The sequence below is a fragment of the Aotus nancymaae genome, unplaced genomic scaffold (genome assembly GCF_030222135.1).
Source record: "Aotus nancymaae isolate 86718 unplaced genomic scaffold, 86718_ANA_hifiasm-v0.15.2.pri h1tg000089l, whole genome shotgun sequence".
Classification (NCBI taxonomy): Eukaryota; Metazoa; Chordata; class Mammalia; order Primates; family Aotidae; genus Aotus; species Aotus nancymaae.
In genome coordinates, this window is record NW_026988504.1 from 16,298,457 (window position 1) to 16,315,253 (window position 16,797).

Below are 16,797 nucleotides of genomic sequence, written 5' to 3' on the forward strand. Positions count from 1 at the left end.
CAGCCTGGTCAGCATGGGGAAACCCCATCTCTACTGAAAATACAAAAATTAGCTGGGCCTGGTGACATATGCCTGTGGTCCCAGCTACTTGGGAGGCTGAGGCACAAGAATCGCTTGAACCCAGGAGGTGGAGGTTGCACTGAGCCAAGATCGCACCACTGCACTCCAGCCCAGGTGACAGAGCGAGACTCTGTCTCAAAAATAAATAAGTAGGCTGGGTGTGGTGGCTTGTGCCTGTTATCCCGGCACTTTGAGAGGCTAAGGCAGGCAGATCACCTGAGGTCAGGAGTTTGAGACCAGCCTGGCCAACATGGTGAAACCCTGCCTCTACTAAATAAAAAATAAATAAATAAAAATTTAAAAATAAAGTTATAGATGTTTTAAATTTTCTTCTCTTTTTTTCTGACTTATCCATGGCTGTTAAATTTTCTCAAATGAGCAGGTATACTTTTATAACAAGAGGCAGCACTGCTGTAGAAATTATTCTAAAGCAACAATTCTGCCTTTTAAAAATGTTATGTGAAAAGCTGCCTTCCCCCATATACTCTACTCATTGCCTCTGCAAATACTTGAGGACCACCACGCCCCAGACACCATCCTACGCACTGGAGATGTGCCGGTGAACAAAACAGACGAGTTGTCCATGCTCATCCCAGTGGCCAGAGAAAGGTAACAAGTAGAGACAAATAAAATCGGTAATGGGAAGAGAGGGAGGGAGTGCACACCACAGGAAGTGCAGGGACACTGTCAGAAGGAGTAGGGAGCCTTGGGGTTAAAGCATCCTTTGAGCACAGATAGAAAGGAGGGAGGGCCAGGCATGATGGGTCACACCTATAATTCCAGCACTTTGGGAGGTCAAGCTGGGCATATCACGAGGTCAGGAGATCAAGACCATCCTGGCTAACACGGTAAAACTCCATCTCTACTAAAAATACAAAAAATTAGCTGGGCTTAGTGGCACGTGCCTGTAATCCCAGCTACTTGGGAGGCTGAGGCAGGAGAATCGCTTGAACCTGGGGAGTGGAAGTTGCAGTGAGCCAAGATCGTGCCACTGCACTCCAGCCTGAGCAACAGTGAGACTCCATCTCAAAAAAAGAAAAAAAGGAGTCCTGTGCCTATCTGGATCAGAGGAAGTGCCGAAGCGCAAAGTCCCTCAGGCACCTGTGTAAGCTGGCTTGTCCCAGAAGATGAAGTATTGAGCCAGAGAACAGAGGGCATTTTATTTACTCTAACTGTGCTACTAAGGAAGCTATAATGCCAATTAAGTAGCATCATTTTAACCTATTGCCCAGTTACTGAGTAGAAGGTAATAGATATCGTGACTTGGCGCTTATTAGAAATACACCGGCCATATTCCATTAACGAAACCATGAAAACCCTCAGTTCCTTCGTGGCTTTCTGCTTCCGAAACACTTGATCTCTCTTAAGTAATGTTGCAGAGGGTGCAGGTAAATGCATTCCCTTAGAGGTGTGGTGCTGTGCCGGACATCCTTGGTTATATATTGCATGGCCGTTTCTGTTAACCACGCCCTGTTACGTGGAATAGCGCTGAATCACCATCGGTCTTGTTTTGCCACCGTTGTTCAGATTAACTGTGAATACAGAGGATTTTCATCATTGTACAAAAAATTGTAGGAGAAATCTGTGATTATTCATTTGCCCCTGTGGTCGGTCATTGGTGACCTGTCTGTCCTTGGAATCTTAGAAGTAGAAGGAAGCTGTCATGAGGTTCCTCTCTCCACACGTTGCAACCGTCTTTGATAAGTATATTAATCAAAGCCGTATTTTCAAGAATCCTAGGAGATCATGTGTTTTTGAAGACGTATTTACAAAATAGGTGAGAATGAACACATTTCAAGTGGAATGTAGTCACATTACTGGACAGGAGTCCCAATCCAGGCCCCAGGAGAAGGTTCTTAGATTTCATGCAAGAAAGAGTTTGGGGGAAGTCCACAGAGTAAAGTGAAAGCAAGTTTACTAAGAAAGTAAAGGAGTAGAAGAATGGCTACTCCATTGGCAGAGCAGCCCCCACGGGCGGCTGGTTGGCTATTTTCATGGTTATTTCTTGATCGTAGGCTTCAAAAGGTGTGGATTATTCATGAGTTTTCTGGGAAAGTTCCTTCCCTTTTTAGACTATATGAGGTAACTGCTGGATGCTGCCATGGCATTTATAGACTGTCATGGCACTGCTGGGAGTGTCTTTTAGCTTGCTAATGTGTTATATTTAGCATATAATGAGCAGCGAGGAGGCCAGAGGTCGCTTTCCTCGCCATCTTGATTTTGGCAATTTTTGGCCGGCTTCATTGCTGCATCCTGTTTTATCAGCAGGTTCTTTATGGCCTTCTGAGAACAGTCCTGTTGATCTCCTGGGAATGCAGCCCAGCAGGTCTCAGCCTTATTTTACCCAGCCCCTGTTCAAGGTGGAGTTGCTCTGGATCGAACACCTCCAACAATTAGACTTTAAACCATACTCCAGAGGGCTGCCCAGAAGCTCTGTGATTATAAGATGGACCCACCAGGAAGCTTGGAGTTATGTTTCAGATCCTGATTCTTAACTGTAGATGGAATCTCTGGACTTGGGTTCATACTGGAGACAAATCAGCACCCTTGTAAGAATTTCTGGGCAGCAGGCTATTGTATTAGAGGTCAGAAATTTCTATCTTTGTGGTCGGTTTCTTCACAGAGTATATATTCATTATATAAAATTGAAACATAACAGAGTATCTATGGTATTAAGTTAAACCCTTTGAAATTGCTGGTACGATGGGTCAGACTGTCACAGCTCAGCAGCTGCAAACTTTTAACATATTAGAAAATGAACGTCTCCAGCCATGCAGTCCCTCATAGATATATAATGTAAGTCATCTGTCACAACCACCTCTCAATTTTAATTTGAAAAACCCCCTAATAGGGAGCTGAATGTAGAGAGCTTCTCACACACATGAACGGCTTCAGACAGGTGTATTTACACGTGTACCATAACCCCCACCTGGGCGAATTTGGGTTTGCAGTATTCAGATCCATTTTGTGTGGTTTGCTTTACAGAATGCCGCTGCAGGAACCCTTTGAATTGTTAACAGCTTCAAACTATTGTGACTTTTCAAGAATGTATCTGTATTATAAAGTGAGACACATATAGGTCATCAGTACATTTTCACAGCCTGCTCATCCAAGTGGCGTCACAATGCCAAACTTCGCCAAATACGAATGTGCCATTTTTTGAGGAATCTAAAAATCCTGGATTCTGGATTGCTGAATCATAGCCAATAAACTGTGATGTGCTTTAGTCTCATTTTGAAAAAAAAAAAAAAAGCATGCTACAGCTTCTGCATTTAATGTCACTTCATTCTATTTACAAAATTGTGCATCGTAGTTCCCATTTTTATTTCCTTTTAAAAATTTGTTTGTGCCATTTTATTAAGTCAGGGTCTTTTCCTGCAGCAGTATTAACCCAGCCCCTTAGTGGGCTTCAGTAGGCTTTCTGGAAATCAGGGTAGACAGCCAGAACCAAGAGCCTTCGCCTCTCCTGCCCCCTCGCAGCAGGAGGTTGACGTGCCTCAACCTCACAGCAGGTCATGAGCTCATGCAAAGCCCATTTGTAGCTTCACACATCCCTGCAGGCCACAGGGTTTCTGGTCTGTGAGTTAGCCCACAGAGGCCTAGCCCAGGCAGCATGCAGCTGCTTCTTGAATACCAGAGGCCTTCAAACTACACTCACGGAGCAGGTGCATGCCAGGAGCTTGAAAGAAAGTGCAGTCTCCTGCACTTTGTCTCCTTTATGGGTCAAAGCAAAGAATACCAGAGTGAGGTCGGGCGTGTGGGCTCACACCTGTAATCCCAGCACTTTGGGAGGCTGAGGCAGGTGGATTGCTTGAGGTCAGGAGTTCGGGACCAGCCTAGCCAATGTGGTGAAACCCCATCTCTACTAAAAATACAAAAAATTAGCCGGGCATGGTGGTGTGCGCCTGTAGTCCCAGATACTTGGGAGGCTGGGACAGGAGAATCGCTTGAACCTGAGAGGTGGAGATTGCAGTGAGCCGAGATTGTGTCATTGCACTCCAGCCTGGGCAACAGAGCGAGACTCCATCTCAAAAACAAAAACAAAAAGCAACAACCGGGGCAGAGGGAATAAAGCGTGAGGTGCTACACTAGGGTGCTTTTGCAAAAGATACCTTATTTCACCTTTAGTGCAGTCCAGGGAGATAGTCCAGCATAGCCCAGGGACACAGTCTTCTTACTATTATATTATAGATAAGGAGCCTGGGGCTCAGAGAGGCAGTGTCATCTGTCTAGAGTCACACAGCAAAAATGAGTAAGATTAAAATTTGATCTGAGCTCTTTGGAATCCAAGTTCAGGGCTCTTTCCAGAGTTACCCATGGGTTTTATGTAGTAATTGAAGATTGTTGAAGGTGGAAAGGGTCTCAGAGCCCAGTGACTCGGAGAGGAATGTTGGAACTTGGAGAAATGGCCTAACTGTCTTAGATCAGCATTTCTCAACCTTAAATGTGCCCTAGAGCCACCCAAAGATTTTGTTTAAAATGCATGTTTGGACTTGGTAGGTCTGGGGTGGGGTCCAAGAGTCTGCATTTCTGCCAAGCCTCTAGCTGACGCTGCTGGTCTGAGGACCACGCTTTGGGCAGTGATGACACAGACTCCAGTACCTTTGGACTACGTGTTCTTCAGAGGAGAGGCTACTTCTTTTTTTTTTTTTTTTTTTTTGAGATGGAGTTTCACTCTCGTTGCCCAGGCTGGAGTGCAATGACACAATCTCGGCTCACCGCATCCTCCGCCTCCCAGGTTCAAGTGATTCTCCTTCCTCAACCTCCTGAGTAGGTGGGATTACAGGCGCCCACCACCATACCCAGCTAACTTTTTTGTATTTTTAGTAGAGACGGGGTTTCTCCATGTCGGTCAAACTGGTCTCGAACTCCCAACCTCAGGTGATCCACCTGTCTCAGCCTCCCAAAGTGTTGGGATTACAGGCATGAGCCACTGCACCCGGCCACGAGAGGCTACTTCCTATTGGCCTTGGTTTCCTCAGCCCCTGGCACCATGTCTGGGGCATGTCACACACACAGATGTTTGTGGGATAAGTGGGTGAATATGCTGAAGTCTCACACAGAGACCCATGAGTGTAACAACAGATGTGTCCTGAGTCACAGCTTTGTGTCACGATGCCACTGGGCCGTCTTGAGAAAACAGAGGTGAATAGGAAAAAATAAGGCACCAGGCATTGAGCAGTCACTGGGTACCAGGCGCCATCCCTAACATCCTCACACTTGCTCCTCCCAGGAGTCTGGTGAGAGGAACACCATTAGGACCATCCCATCCTACAAACGGAGGCCAGAGGCGTAGCATGGTGGAGGAGCTCATCCCAGCCATGCCTGATACAGGCAGGATGCAAACCCTCCCCTCTCAGGGGTCGCTCTCTGTTGTTCTCTAAAGAACTGGACAAACATCATCAGAGCTGAAAGGAGATTCCTCCTGCTTCAGGGGTAGAAGCAGTTTCACAGGAGGATGGCAGTACTCCAGCCTGTTGACTGCTGCTCAGAGCCTGGTCCCCCACCGCTTTCTTTACCTAACTTGGAAATGAGTGAGGTGGACTCAGGATTTGGGACACATCAGCGGGAGCGTTTCTAATGAGTTAATACCTGCTTTAGGTCAGCAGCCCAGTGGATGCTCTGTTCTGAGCATTCATCTTAAGGAGACATTCTGCTTTTCTGCTTTTCCGTGTCTGCAGTCAGAATTTCCCATTTGCTCATGCCCCCAGCAGGGCATCTGGCTGTGTCAGGCCGTGTTTGCATTGCTGGAGTGAAGGATGCCAGCACGCTTATTCTTCTCCTTCCCCAGGTTTCCTGAAATCTCCGCAGTTAGGCTGTTGGCCTCAGCTTTATCCCTAGACATATATTGATTTTATTTGCACTCCTGGTGAAGTCCGAATTACAGTCATGACAACTAGAGTTATGTCAACAGTATGCAAGCCAGGAAGGGCAGGTCTCTTAATTCTGCTGGGAATCCAGTTCGGAGAAAGAAATGGTCAGCTCGGGGCTCACGGTTGCTCTTGAGCCAGAGATCCCAGCTGGATCTTGGGCAAGCCAGACTTCTCAGCAGAGGAACAGCCCTTCAGAGAAACCCTTCCAAGGGCCTGTTTTCAGCTTGCTGGCCTGGCTGATTGGTCTCATGGGGCTCTGGGGAGGGTCATCGTGTGGCCAACCACCCTGAAGGCAGGAGAGCCTCCCAGCACTTCTCTGCGGCTGTCCCAGCATGAACAGTGATTGCTTGAGAGAAAGAGCTCAGACTGTGTATGAAGTTGCAAATGCAGAGTCAGGGCTGCTTGTCTGCAGCAGCTCACCTGACGCCGTCTGCTGCTTTTTTTATGTTTGTCACCTGGCCAACCAGTGCTGGCTGCAAGTTGGCCTCTGTGGATTCTGTCAGTCTTAGCACAATGAGCACAAATGTGAATGAACGAGAGAGAAAACTCTGAGTTCTGAATTTATGTGCCTGATACAGTGCTTGGTCGCAAGATAAAAACTCGAGCAAGACTTAGTCCTCACCTCCTAGGATCTCACAGGCTAGTGAGGAAGACAGATCAATAAATCCAAGAAGCGGCTGGGTGTGGTGGCTCACACCTGTAATCCCAGCACTTTGGGAGGCGGAGGTGAGCAGATCACTTGAGCTCAGGAGTTTGAGACCAGCCTGGGCAACATGGTGAAACCCCATGTCTACCAAAAAAAAAAAACAAAAAACAAAAATTAGCTGGGTGTGGTAATGTATGCCTGTAGTTCCAGCTACTTGGGAGGCTGAGGTGGGAGGATCACTTGAGCCCAGGAGGTTGAGGTTGCAGTGAACCATGGTCATTGGTCATGCCACTGCACTCCAGCCTGAGTGACAGAGCGAGCCCCTCTCAAAAAAAAAAAAAAAAAAAGTCCAAGACGAAGAAATGTGTGTGTCAGGTTCCCCGGAAGCTGACGCGGCCCCAGGGTTTTGAGAATTTCATTCCGGAAGGGATCCCAGGAGATGTGGGTAGGGAGGAGGGTTGGGAGCCAGGGAAGGGAGGACCCAGCCAAGGGTGTATTCTCAAGCTGATGACCACTGTGGGCAGCTGGAGCTCAGTCCTCCTCTGAGCCAGGGGAACATTCTGGAACAGGCTTTCTTTTTGTGGCTGATGGAGGGCTGTGGTTGGTTGAAAGGCACCTCGGGCCTCCTCTGCAGGAGCGGCCTGAATGGAACCCTCAGGTGTTCACAGGTGTGCAGAACAGAAAGTTCAGAGGATGTGGGTGGACCCTGTTGGCCACAGGTTGGAAATTTCAGAGAAACCAAGAGGAGATGCTTGAGCTTGACTTTAAGGGTGAACAGAACAGCAGGGCCCCTGCCCTCTTAGACTCGTAGTCAGGTGGCAGCAGGTTCCAGGAAGAACGCTAACGGGGAGAAGGAAGGAGGGTCAGGGTTTAGGAAGACCACTCTGGAGGGTGACTGAACAGCAGAAGAGGGACGGGCAGGGCTGGTGTCCCAAGGCAGGAGGCGGCTGGGAGCTCGCGGCAGGCTGGTGTGGCTGGGACCGAGGCTGAGGGAGTGATGGGAAGTAAGGCAAGAGACAGAGCAGAGCGAGTCTCCTCCTCAGCCGTCAAAGCACTCAGCCTCCTTCTCTGTCATGTGGGAAGCCAGTGAATGCAGGACAGCACCCCTCTTCTTTTTTTTTTTTTGAGACAGGGTCTTACTCTGTCACCCACTCTGGAGAGCACTGGTGCGATCTCCACTCACTGCAACCTTCACCTCCCGGGTTTAAGCAATTCTCCCACCTCAACCTCCCAAGTAGGTGGGACTACAGACGCCCACCAATATGCCGGCTAATTTTTGTATTTTTTGGTAGAGACGGGGTTTCACCATGTTGGCCAGGCTGGTCTAGATCTCCTGACCTCAAGTGAACTGCCTGCCTTGGCCTCCCAAAGTGCTGGGATTGCAGGCGTGAGCCACCGTGCCTGGCTCCCACTGTCATTTTAGCTGTAGCCTGCCGGTGAGCTAGGGCAGGTCCCCAAACGCTGGTGTGACCTTGACCTCAGCTGTTGTCCAGGCTGTTGATATTGCCATGGGAAGGAGTTCTCAAGGATGAGTCATTAAATACTGAAAATATGGAGATTTATTGCAAAGCAAAAAGTACACACTCAAGAAAGGGAAAGGCAGGCATACTCCAGAGAGAGCTGTGTGCAAGGAGGTTTGGGGGCCTGCTACCTTTGTGGGTTTCTTTAAGGGGAGTAATAGTCCTGAAGATTCCCGGAAAAAGGTGGAGATTTCTCAGAAATGTGGTGCCACCCATTTGTACACCAGATATTGGTCTTCCTGGACCAGTCATGGCACTGGTGGGTATAGGGCTGAGGATGCTAATGAGCAGACAGTGAGGTCCCAGGTGACACTGGGTCAAATCCAGCACCATGTTGGGTCCAGTTGGTTTTAGCCAGCTTGGCCCATATCCTGATTTTTAGGGTCTTGTGGGCCCCCAGCTTATGCAGTTATTTCAACTTTTTTTTTTTTTTTTTTTTTTTGCTAGTCTGGTGAAACTGCTGCCTGGGATTTTCTGTTCTCCTGCTACCACCCTGTATTTTTTCTGTCTGTTTCCTTGAAGAAATAGCAGTTAAGCTGGGACCTGAAGGAGTGGGAGAGGCCAGCCAGGCTAGGGGGTGGAGGAGAAACAGCAGGCCAGTGAGGCTGGGGTCTTCAGCAGGACAGAGGGGCACTGACTGGAGGTCTGGAGGTCAAGCCCCGCCCAGCATCTGTTCCTCAGCCCTAGCGCCCCTGCCCACCTGGAAGTCCTATGTGGTTCCTGTCCCCCTGCCCTCAGGCATCCCCCGCCCCCAGTGACATAGCTGCTCCTCCAACCCCAGCATTGATTAGACCCTGATTGAAAGTGGGACTTGCTCAAAGCCAGGCCCAGACCCCTGAGAGTGTCATACCCTGGAGTTTCCTACCATCAAAGAGCTGCTTTCAAAAACTTGGCGATGGAGATGGCTCTGTGTCCTTTGGCAGCAAGGCCTGCAGGTGGCAGCATGGAGACAGCTCAGGAAGTGTGTTCTGTAGTGGAAACGAGAGACGCTGCTCTTGACGGGAGCAGGGACGTGAAGATGCTGGGTCTGCTCTGATCTCAGGGCTGGCTTGGGCTGCGGAGAAATCCATTCTGACTCTCTGGGCCAGGCCACTGAGAAGCCAGCTCCCTGACATGAATGTGTCAGCCTGCTCTGGACCCCACATACCGGTCTGTCTCCTTCCCAACCAGCTGCCTGCTCTACCAGAAACTGAGGTCTGCTTCCTGCTGAAAAGAATCTGCCCAGGCAGAGCGGAAAGCCCGTGGTTTCCTCTGCCCAGCTCCACCTTGTGGGAGCAGGTGCCTCCTTTGTGGATGTTCCTCCCAAACCCGGTGATTGATTTGAGACCCGAGGCCAAGGTCATATTGCAGCCGAGTTCAGAAGTACTTGAATGTAAAAATGCTTTTGTCAGCCTTGAGCCTGACTGTGGGCGATGTCCCATCCTAATAACCATACTAAGATCATAGTGTAAAACTCACAAGGCTGGCGTTAGGTTATGTCTGCAGGTCAGGTGGTAGATGGCAATGTGTGTAAAAAGCCCCCTGCCTATCTGGAGGCTCCTCACTGCGTCAGCTCGTATCCCCTCACTGTGGTGGTCGAGTGTCAAAGGAGAAAGGAGGAGTGACTGTCTTGGAATGTCACAGCAGTCAGGCATAGCTAGGCAGAACCACGCGCTACAGATGGAAGCTGGGTATTGGTGGTATGAATAGCAACTTCACCCGGGTGAACATGGTTTTCAAGCACCTCAGATCAGTCAGTTGCATTTGGGTGTTTTCAGATGTTTTTTGGGAATCCTGAGAAAATGCAATTTATCTGTGCCTCTTTCTGATTACTTTGTTCTTATTCCAAGTCAGAAGTGCAGAACAGAGTGGCATAGACAGGATTCTCATCTCAAATTTGCACTTCCTATCTATTCTTTTACATTTAGACACAGCCAGTAGGGCGTAGTGGCTCACGCCTGTAATCCCAGCACTTTGGGAGGCCGAGGCAGGTAGATCAGGAGTTCAAAGCTAGCCTGGCCAACATGGTGAAACCCTGTATCTACTAAAAATATGAAAAAATTAGCTGGATGTGGTGGCGGGCGCTGATAATCCCAGCTGCTCAGGAGGCTGAGGCAAGAGAATCACTTGAACCAGGAGGTGGAGGTTACAGTGAGCCAAGATCACACCACTGCATTCCAGCCTGGGCGACAAGAGTGAAACTCCATCTCAATTAAAAAATTAAATTTAGACACAGCCTAGGAAGTTTATTGACCTAGAGTCATTGCTAGGGCCAGTGTGTAGAGGGCTGGGCCAGCCCTGCCAAAGGGGACAGGCCAGTGTGTGTAGCATTGCAGTTGATGTTTTATCTTTACGGGCCTTCTGTGTTTCCAGTGGCCCCAGGTTTACAGGTGCTTCCACTACACGCTGCCAACAGAGATAGAGCTCAGCCGTGCTTCACACTTTCAGTCTGGAAGCAACAATGTCAGGGCCGTCTCTCCCTCATGTGTTTTTTTTTTGAGACGGAGTTTCGCTCTTGTTACCCAGGCTGGAGTGCAATGGCGCGATCTCGGCTCACCGCAACCTCCGCCTCCTGGGTTCAGGCAGTTCTCCTGCCTCAGCCTCCTGAGTAGCTGGGATTACAGGCACGCACCACCGCGCCCAGCTAATTTTTTGTATTTTTAGTAGAGATGGGGTTTCACCATGTTGACCAGGATGGTCTCGATCTCATGACCTCATGATCCACCCACCTCAGCCTCCCAAAGTGCTGGGATTACAGGTGTGAGCCACCGCACCTGTCCACAAGCAAGTTATTCTTATAAGAGAAAAGCATCGCTCAATGGCACAGCATCTGATGAGCACATTTGGGCTTCATTTCTGTATTTGTTCAGCCAGAGAGCTGAGCGCATGTCCTGTGCCGAGCAGTTAGGGTTGGGAATCCAGACACAGCTGGCAGTGTCCCAGGGTGAGCCCCAAAACTGGGTTTCAGCCTGACAGGCCACTTGGCTTCTTGGCTTTGTGCAGGAGGGAATTCAAGAGCAAACCTACAGAGTAAAGTGAGAGCAAGTTTTTTAAGAAAGTAAAGGAATAAGAGGGTGGCTGCTCCATAGGCAGAGCAGCCCTGAAGGCTGCTGGTTGGCTGTTTTTATGGTTATTTCGTGATCGAATGCTAAACGAGGGGTGGATTACTCATGAATTTTCTGGGAAAGGGGCAGAGAAGTCCCAGAACTGAGGATTCCCCTTTCACACCCTGAGGCAAACTTCCAGATGTTGCCATGGCATTTGTAAACTGTCTTGGCACTGGTGAGAGTTTCCTATAGCATGCTAGTGTATTTAATTAGCATACAATGAGCAGGGAGGAGACCAGAGATTGCTTTCATTGCCATGTTGGTTTTGGCGAGGCTTGGCTGGCTTCTTTAGCACATACTGTTTTATGAGGGGGTCTTTGTGACCTGTATCTTGTGAAACCAGTCCTGCTGAATTCCTATATCAGCAGGGGCTCCTCCTGCAGATGCAGAGGCTCCCCTAGAGAGCACAAGGGGGCTCAGTCAGTACTTGTGGGATGAAGGCATGGTGGTGCTCAGAGGGACAATGGGTGACTCCTTGTAAGCCTTCTCTGCCGCTGATCCATAGTAAAGCCCCTTGAGTGCCTTCCTTACCTCCTTCACCATCGTCTTGGTAACCTCAAAGGTGTTGACTTCAGTGAGTTCATAGCAAGGGCTCTGGAGCTCAGATCCGCTGCACTGGAGAGGGAGGTGCTATACCCTCTCTTTAAGAATGTATCCAAGGCAGCCAGGCGTGGTGGCTTACGCCTGTAATCCCAGCACTTTGGGAGGCCAAGGCGGGCAGATGACAAGGTCAGGAGTTCGAGACCAGCCTGACCAACATGGTGAAACCCCATCTATACTAAAAATACAAAAATTAGCTGGGCATGGTGGCTTGAGCCTATAATCCCAGCTACTCAGGAGGCTGAGGCAGGAGAATCGCTTGAACCTGGGAAACGGAAGTTGCAGTGAGCCAAGATTGCACCACTGCACTCCAGCCTGGGCGACAGTGTGAGACTGTTTCTCAAAAAAAAAAAAGAAAAGAAAAAGAAGAAGAATGTATCCAAGGCAAGAGTCATTGCCTTCGGGCTCAGGGCTGTGGCTGTGGAGGCCCAGCCAGGGTCCTGGACCTATCAGCAGCTGATGCTTCCTGCAACCAGCTCCTCCCCGTCAGGCAGATATTCAAAATTCAGAGTCTTGTGCTGGGAGACTCGGTCCACTGCAGGCTTCTCCAGTGCTCCTTCGGTGACAATGAGACATCCCCGTGGGTTCTTACTTGCCTTCCCTTTTCTCCAGAGCCCTTTTACCTTCTGCCTTTGACACGGACTCCGAGGGCCTGGTGAGAGTCATGAGGGCAGGGTTCCCTCCAGGGCTTATGAAAACCCCTTTGGTAGCTCGCCCGCCAGGCACAAAGGGCACCTTGCCCTTCTCATGCACATCACCATTTCTTTTTGTGAGTTTAACTCTTGATTTAAAGAAAAGAAAAGGAAAAACACCAACCCCTGTTCTTACTGCGCATTTCAAAATAGCAATAAATCACCCCCATGACTTGCCATTTAAGCATTCCTCTCCAGAGAACATTTTCCTGCCTTTTGGTGTGGGTACAAGTTTCCTTCATGCAGATTAATTTTAAATTGTAAAATCTACAAATACGAAAAGCATCAGTACATAGTTTATTTCCTTTGTTGTGTTAATGGACCCAAAGCACTGTTTTTCCCAAGAAGTCAACTTGTACATGCTAGAATTACAACCAACCAGCCATACGCGAATCCCCACGCGTCAGTTCTAGGTTAACTATGCAGAGTTGTCTCTCGATAGAGCAATTTTCTGCTACTTTGCAGACTCTCCCCGCAGAGTGAGTGTAGCCACTGACATCTGAACAGATATTCAGTCCTCACCCTAATTCCTTTTCTCACGCCATCCCACCTCCAAGCAGACAAGTTACAGTGCTGTGGTTTCTGTCACTCTTTCCCCAGAAAAATGACCCATACTTTTCCCATTTGTGCTTGTTATTTAGAAAGCCAAGCTTGGCCCTGCTGGCAACAAAGTCATCAGTCCCTCTGAAGACAGGAAACAACCTTCCAACAACCTTGACCGAGTGAAACTCACCGACTTCAATTTCCTTATGGTGCTGGGGAAGGGGAGTTTTGGAAAGGTAAGAAGACGTTCATCTGCAAATTGGAGGGGCTTCTGCAGAGAATCTCGAATCAATTTTGTTCTCCCTGAGGTTTCCTGAACAACACATTACGTCTCTGTGATTTGTACAGTTGTTCAAAAGGCCACCGGGATGGCTAAATGATATATAGGAGAGGTTTATTGGTGATATCAGTTTGCAAAACCCGAAAAAGAAAGTCTGTGGTGTGAAATGAAGGTGCCCAGTCTTTGAGGAGAGAAAGGGCAGGTTGGGTTTTATGCCTCACAGGGTCCGTGTTATACAATAGAATCATCCATATTCAACAGGTTTGGGGAGAAAGCTGCTGAGGGAAGCCAAGCACAGGCACAGTGGATGAACATATATGCAACATGCATCTCGTGTTCACTTTGGGGTGGGGACTTAGCATTAAAATAAGGTGGAATTTGGCTAGGCATTATGGCTCATGCTTGTAATCCCAGCACTTTGGGAGGCCAAGGAAGGTGGATCACTTGATGTTAGGAGTTTGAGACCAACTTGGCCAAAATGGTAAAACTCCATCTCTGCTAAAAATACAAAAATTAGCGTGCATGGTGGTGTGTGCCTGTGGTCCCAACTACTCAGGAGGCTGAGGCAGGAGAATCACTGGAACCTGGGAGGTGGAGGTTACAGTGAGCTGAGATCATGCCACTGCACTCTGGCCTGGGCAAGAGAGGGAGACTCCATCTAAAAAAAATTTTTAAAGGTGGAATTAGGCTCTTTACATCAAAAGGTGAACCACAGGACACAAAAGCAGTTTGTGAGCTGGCTCTGCAAGCTGCTGAATCTGGCTTAAGGCCTACCGTTGCTTTACCAAAAAGAATGTTTGTAAGACCAGTCCTCAGTCCAGTCTGAGTCATAGTGGTCTGAGTTGTAAATCAGAGTTAGGAGGGGCCTGACAGTTCTTACTGTTAGGGAGCTTAGCAAGAGTGGTTCACCTTGCAGCTGGAGGAATTTCGAAATTTGCCATGCCAGCTGGGCCCTGAACCCTCAACCCATAGGTAACTGTTTCATTAACTTGGGTCCTGATCCAGACCCCAAGAGAGGGTTCTTGGACCTAAAACAAGAAAGAATTCACAGTGAGTCCATAGAATAAAGCGAAAGCAAGTTTATTAGGGAAGTAAAGAAACAAAAGAACGGCCGCTCCATAGGCAGAGCAGCGTGGGCTGCTTGACTGAGCATACTTATAGGTATTTCTTGATCATATGCTAAACAAGGGATGTATTATTCATGAGTCTTCTGGGAAAGGAGCGGGCAATTTCCAGAACTGAGGGTTCATCCATCTTTTAGACTATATAAGGTAACTTCCGGACATTGCCATGGCATTTGTAAACTGTTTAGCATGCTAATATATGATAATTAGCATATAATGAGCAGTGAGGGTAGTCAGAGGTCACTTCCATCGCCATCTTGGATTTGGTGCATTTTGACTGGCTTCTTTACTGCATCCCATTTTATCATCAGGGTCTTTCTGACCTGTATGTTATGATACCCGTCCTGCTGACCTCCCATCTCATCCTGTGACTAAGAATGCCTGGCCTCCTGGGAATGCGGCCCAGCAGGTCTCAGCCTTATTTTTCCCATCCCTTATTCAAGATGGAGTCGCTGTGGTTCGAATGCCTCTGACATTAGGGTTCATCTTAGTTGATAAAGAGGCATCTGTTTGATCTCTCAGATCAGAGTGCACAGTCCTCAGATGGTTTCTACTTCATTAAAAACAACTGCATCCAAAAAGCTGTAGTCGGTTCACTCCGTGTTACTATTTCTCAGTGTTCAGAACAGAGGGGATGCTCAGAAATGCTGGTTGATGAAGAGTCTTCACAACTAAAAATTAAATGTTAACTTGTAGCAAGCAAATATAATCATTCAGAGATGCCGGCATGCAGTCTTCTGCAATCTGCCCGGATATCTCCATTTGGTTTCTGTGGCCCCACAGCTCATGATAGACCCAGGAATTGATTTCAAGGCTAGGTTCTTGACTTGTGAGATTATAAATGTCAGTCAGCTTTTACTCTAAGGATACTCCTGAAAAATGTGCATGATTCCAAACTAATCCCGATACCGAATGTTGAGTATTCATTTTAGCAGCCAAAATAGTGTCATCATGTGGCAGTGTGGCCACTTACAAATCTCGATGGCATTGAAGTTATGTAAGTGCTGGAGGGACTGAATTTGCAGTGATGTGTAGAATGTCCAAATTTGCACATAGAGTTTAATATTTTTATATCTCACATTGACAAATGTGCACAAACTGTCACTGAGCCATCACCTGGCCTGGTTCCTTCCCTCCGCCCCCAAGAGGTATGCTTTAAAGTGTTCAGGTTGTTCTTAATGTGTTCTCAGGTGATGCTTGCCGACAGGAAGGGAACAGAAGAGCTGTACGCGATCAAAATCCTGAAGAAGGACGTGGTGATTCAGGATGATGACGTGGAGTGCACCATGGTGGAAAAGCGAGTCTTGGCCCTGCTAGACAAACCCCCGTTCTTGACACAGCTGCACTCCTGCTTCCAGACAGTGGTAAGGACCTGGGGTGTATTTCTGCAATGCAGCACCCAGCTCTCAGGGGTACACCTGAGCCCAGAGCTTCTTAGCATCCCTGTTCCTTTGGAGAAAGGTGTGATGCAATGTCAGGCAGAGGTGACTGGGGACAACCTCCGACCTCTCTCACTGGTAGATTGGGGGTGTGCGGGGGTGTGCCTTCTCTGTAATGTCCTCTGCTTGGCATTCATGCCATTTAATTCAGCAAACATTTCTTTTTTTTTTTTTTTTTTTGAAACAAAGTCTCACTCTGTCGCATGGGCTAGAGTACAGTGGCATAATCTCGGCTCACTGTAACTTCTGTCTCCCGGGTTCAAGGGATTCTCCTGCCTCAGCCTCCCAAGTAGCTGAGATTACAGGCATGTGCCACCATACCTGGCTAATTTTCGTATTTTGAGTAGAGATGGGGTTTCACCATTTTGACCAGGATGGTCTTGAACTCCTGACCTCAGGTGATCCACCCACCTCAGCCTCCCAAAGTGCTGAGATTACAGGCGTGAGCCACCACACCTGGCCAAACATTTCTTTCTCTTTTTTGAGACAGGATCTTGCTCTCTCGCCCAGGCTAAAGCTCAGAGGCACAGTCACAGCCCACTGCAGTCTCAACTTCCCAGGCTCAGGTGATCCTCCCGCTTCAGCCTACCAACTAGTTGGGACCACAGATGTGTGCCACCACACCCAGCTAATTTTTGTATTTTTAGTAGAGACGGGGTTTCACCTTGTTGCCAGGCTGGTCTTGAACTCCTGAGCTCAGGCGGTCCCCCTACGCTATCCTCCCAAAGTGCTGGGATTACAGGTGTGAGCCACTGCACCTGAACTTAATTCTAAACCTTTCTATGAAAGGTTTTCTTCATGTCTGGTACTGTGCTGAGACTTGGGGATACAAAAGCAAAAAACTAACTCACAGTCGTGGCTTTTTAAGACCACGAGTTCAGCTGCCAAACTGGCATTGGAACATAAGGGGACTTGATTTTGTAAAAGAGTATGT

General features: G+C 48.3%; 1 protein-coding gene across 4 annotated transcripts in view; it reads left to right on the plus strand.

Moving 5' to 3' along the window:
• PRKCA (protein kinase C alpha) overlaps window positions 1–16,797 on the plus strand; it is a 495,684-nt gene that overhangs the window by 406,762 nt on the left and 72,125 nt on the right. For all 4 annotated transcript variants that reach the window (XM_012453857.3, XM_012453858.2, XM_012453859.3 and 1 more), the window contains 2 exons: window positions 13,119–13,256; window positions 15,615–15,788. In XM_012453857.3, coding sequence (XP_012309280.1) covers window positions 13,119–13,256; window positions 15,615–15,788 — 312 coding nt within the window. The remainder of the gene's footprint in view (window positions 1–13,118; window positions 13,257–15,614; window positions 15,789–16,797) is intronic.